Source organism: Rhinatrema bivittatum, chromosome 16, assembly GCF_901001135.1.
Source record: "Rhinatrema bivittatum chromosome 16, aRhiBiv1.1, whole genome shotgun sequence".
Taxonomy (NCBI): domain Eukaryota; kingdom Metazoa; phylum Chordata; class Amphibia; order Gymnophiona; family Rhinatrematidae; genus Rhinatrema; species Rhinatrema bivittatum.
The window spans coordinates 7,973,200-7,976,821 of NC_042630.1; the positions used below are offsets into that span (position 1 = coordinate 7,973,200).

Sequence of the window (3,622 nt, forward strand, 5' to 3'; positions counted from 1 at the left end):
TATTTACATTTTCTTAATTGTAGCAGGAGGGAAGCAGCAAATCCATCTAAATTTTGTTCATGTTTACAAAAAAGCTCTGGATAACTTTTTTTCCATTATGCTTTGAGGAGTATATCTATATTTTCTGTATATCTCTCATATATATATATAAATGAGAAAGATATTTTGCTGGTTGGGCTCCTGGTATCATAAGCTGGCCTGACAACATACAGAATGGCACAAACCACTTTTGAACCAGTTGCCAAGCAAACAGGCCACCTCACTATCAGCCACCAACTCAAAGCCTGAGTTGTAATCCTCTTCCAATAGCTGAAAGCAACTTTCCTCCTTGGTTCTGTAAAATTTTCCTGTACAAGAACGTGCACCTCCCCCCCCATTCTCCCTCTCTCTCTCCCCTCTTTTTGTTTCATTTTGCTTTTTAAACAAATAAAACTAAATGAAACAGACACAAATTAAATGAAAAAAATGTACAAGAAATAACCAAAGAAAGCAAACAAAGTGAAAAGTATGTTCTGTGCATACCCCTAATTGTAATATGCTTTTAGGTTTCTTGTTGGAAAAGCATGGTATAAATAAGTGATGATAATGATAAATGCACATACATGTACATACAAATAGAAAAATACACACGCACTAATGCAAACATACACACAAATACACAAGAATGCAAACATATGCACACAAGCAGTCACAGATGAACACAAATACACATCCATACATACAGACACATACAAGCACACAGCATGCCCTCACCATGAGTAGAACCCGTTGTTCTGTATCTTTTACTATTTATATAAAATCATATAGGGGGTTTTTAATGGCTTGTTGGTTGCCTGTCTGGGCTTCTAGATGACTACTCAGTGCAAGCACTGGATAGCTTTTCAAGCTGGTTGGTCACTGGGTCACTAGTGCTTCAGTAGGATTGCTGTCTTAAGAACTAAGATAACCAGTCCACTTTCCCAGTGAACCCCTTCTCTCTTTCCCCTGGCTCCTGGCAGATGAACACACATGTACAAAATTACAAACTTACAGAAACACTAAAACAGTACATCACACACACACACACACACACACACACACACACACACACCAAGCATATCACAACCATATACACAAATGCTCAAACAGAAACACAAAATATATGCAACACACATTGCCCACACACATGTAAATACATAAAGACACAGAAATAATGCAAGAAAAATACAGCCTCACAAACATAAAAACACAATCTCAAAAAGATACAGACAATGCAGACGCAGAACCGTACAAACAAAAACACTCAAACACATATAAACACACAAGACAGACATACAGTATGTAAAGAGACATAGAAACACAAACATATGCAAACACACACACACATACAACACACGGATAAACAAAAACATGCACACAGAAAAACAAACATATACATGCACTAACCCATACAAATAAGCACACCACACATACATACTTGTTGGAAGAAAGGGTAATTCTGCTATTTTTATTGCTTATATTGTTAATTGAGCGTTTCATTTACATTCCCATTTACACACTGATACAAAAACAAACGAATCCACAGGTCTGGTGTAAGGATCTCGCGCGCACTTCCTATCCTGCAGAACTGAAAGTTTTTTGCTTGAGGCCAGATGAGATTTGCGTGGCTGTGCTCGTGCACAGTAATATACCGCAGTGTCTTCAGGCTTCAGCGAGTTCATTTGCAGATAGAAATTGGAACTGTCCGTAGATGCCGTGAATCTTCCTTGAACTGCCGAAGAATAGTACTGGGAGCTGGAGCCAACGTAATAATAAGCCACCCACTCCAGTCCTTGCCCGAGAGCCTGCCTGACCCAGGCCATCCAGTAGCTGTTAACATTAAACCCGCTAACAGCGCATTTCAATTGCAGAGATTCCCCTGGCTTCCTCAGTCCTCCACCAGTCTCAGTCAGAGAAATCTGGGAGCTGATACCTAAAAAACACACACCAGAAAAAAACCTATTAACAAGCTGGAGCAGCACAAAGGAATGTCAGCGGAGAACAATGTCCTTATTAAGATACGCACATGATAGTCCAGTTAAGAGAACTGTGAGTTGTATAAAGGACAGCATTGAGAAAAGCAAAGTCTGACCAGGCTGGCAGTGGATTTATTCAACTGCATTTAATCTTTCCTCGATCTTTCTGGTAGAGAAGGTTTAAGTAGGGCCTGAGAGGTGCACTTTTGCATGTTTCAGAGAAATGTAAATACATTAGCTGTTGCGGTTAGAGGGTAGCACAGCAGGCGTGGCATGCACTGACAGGAAGAGGAAAATCATTTAAAATCTAATGACAGAGGGACAGGAAATTAGTATAAATTTGAATCCCTTTACTTTAATCAAACGAATAATTCTGTACAGTAATGTGTGTACATAATGAATATAATTATTAGTGTTCTTAAATGTAATGGAATAACTCACAAAAATATAGGTAGCTATCAATTGTCAATGCAATTTTTATAACTTTGACATTTATTTTTCAAAAGCGCATTGCTAACTTTTTTTCATTTACAGAAAGCCAAATAATTAAATATGGAAGCAACATCTCATAATATCTACAACAGCATAGTTCCCCTCATAAAATCATTCCTAGCCTTTTAATCACTTATTGCCATAAGTGGTGATGAAAATGATAATGCTAACAATCGTATTTAATTAATATTATCAGCCTATTTATTTTAAATTTTAGGTTTTTTAAATTTATGAAGCACAAGTATCACACAGTTGTATCGAAATCCGTAAGCTTTTGCGGTCTGAACGAGTTCTCTGCATTTTATACCTTGCTGAAAAATCATTTGTAATTTATGCCTTTCAAAAATGAAAATAATGAAGCATAAATCATTGTAATTGACAACTCTATTTATTGCACCGATAATGCATGCTTTTCAAACTGCATTATCAGGTGACTTCTCTTTCCTTCTCATTTCAATACCATAACCAGAGCTTAATTGAATATGCGCCAAAGTCTGGGCCCTGACTGCTGTGCTTCCCAATTCTAGCAGAAGAAAGAAACAGGATTCACCTTTGAGTCTTGGAATTGACTACTGACAAGTTTCTACCTGAGAAAACTTCTACTGCGCTCTTTTGAAGCTCCTCCAAAGTGTACTTCTGCCTCTCTCTGCTTTTTGGTGGACATGAGGATCACTTGGTAACTTACCTGCCTGGTGTGAAAGTGACAAATCTCAGCATCACCTAGATTAGCTTTTAGACATTGCTGGAGCGGAGCTGTCTATCATGTTCCATGTAGGCACCAATGACATAGGAAAATATGGGAGGGAGGTTCTGGAAGCCAAATTTAGGCTCCTAGGTAGAAAGTTGAAATCCATTACTTCCAGGGTGGAATTCTCTGAAATGCTCCCCATTTCACATGCAGGACCCCAGAGCTCCAGGGTCTCAATGCATGTATGAGATGATGGTGCAGGGAAGAGAGCTTTAGTTTTATTAGGAACTGGGCAACATTTTGAGGAAGAAGGAACCTGTTCTGAGGGATGGGTTCCAACCTAACCAGGGTGGAACCAGGCTGTTTGCATTAACCTTCAAAAAGGAGACAGAGCAACTTTAAAACTAAATGATGGAGGAAATCAGACAGTCACTCAGCAGTGCATGGT

The 3,622-nt window shown here is 38.7% G+C and overlaps 1 gene segment (V, D, J or C); it reads right to left on the reverse strand.

Annotated features, from left to right (window-relative positions):
- Window positions 1–1,483: 1,483 nt before the first annotated feature.
- On the reverse strand, window positions 1,484–2,151 carry LOC115078469. The segment is given in 2 exon segments: window positions 1,484–1,951; window positions 2,045–2,151. Coding segments are annotated over 2 exon segments (483 nt in total).
- Window positions 2,152–3,622: the final 1,471 nt, after the last annotated feature.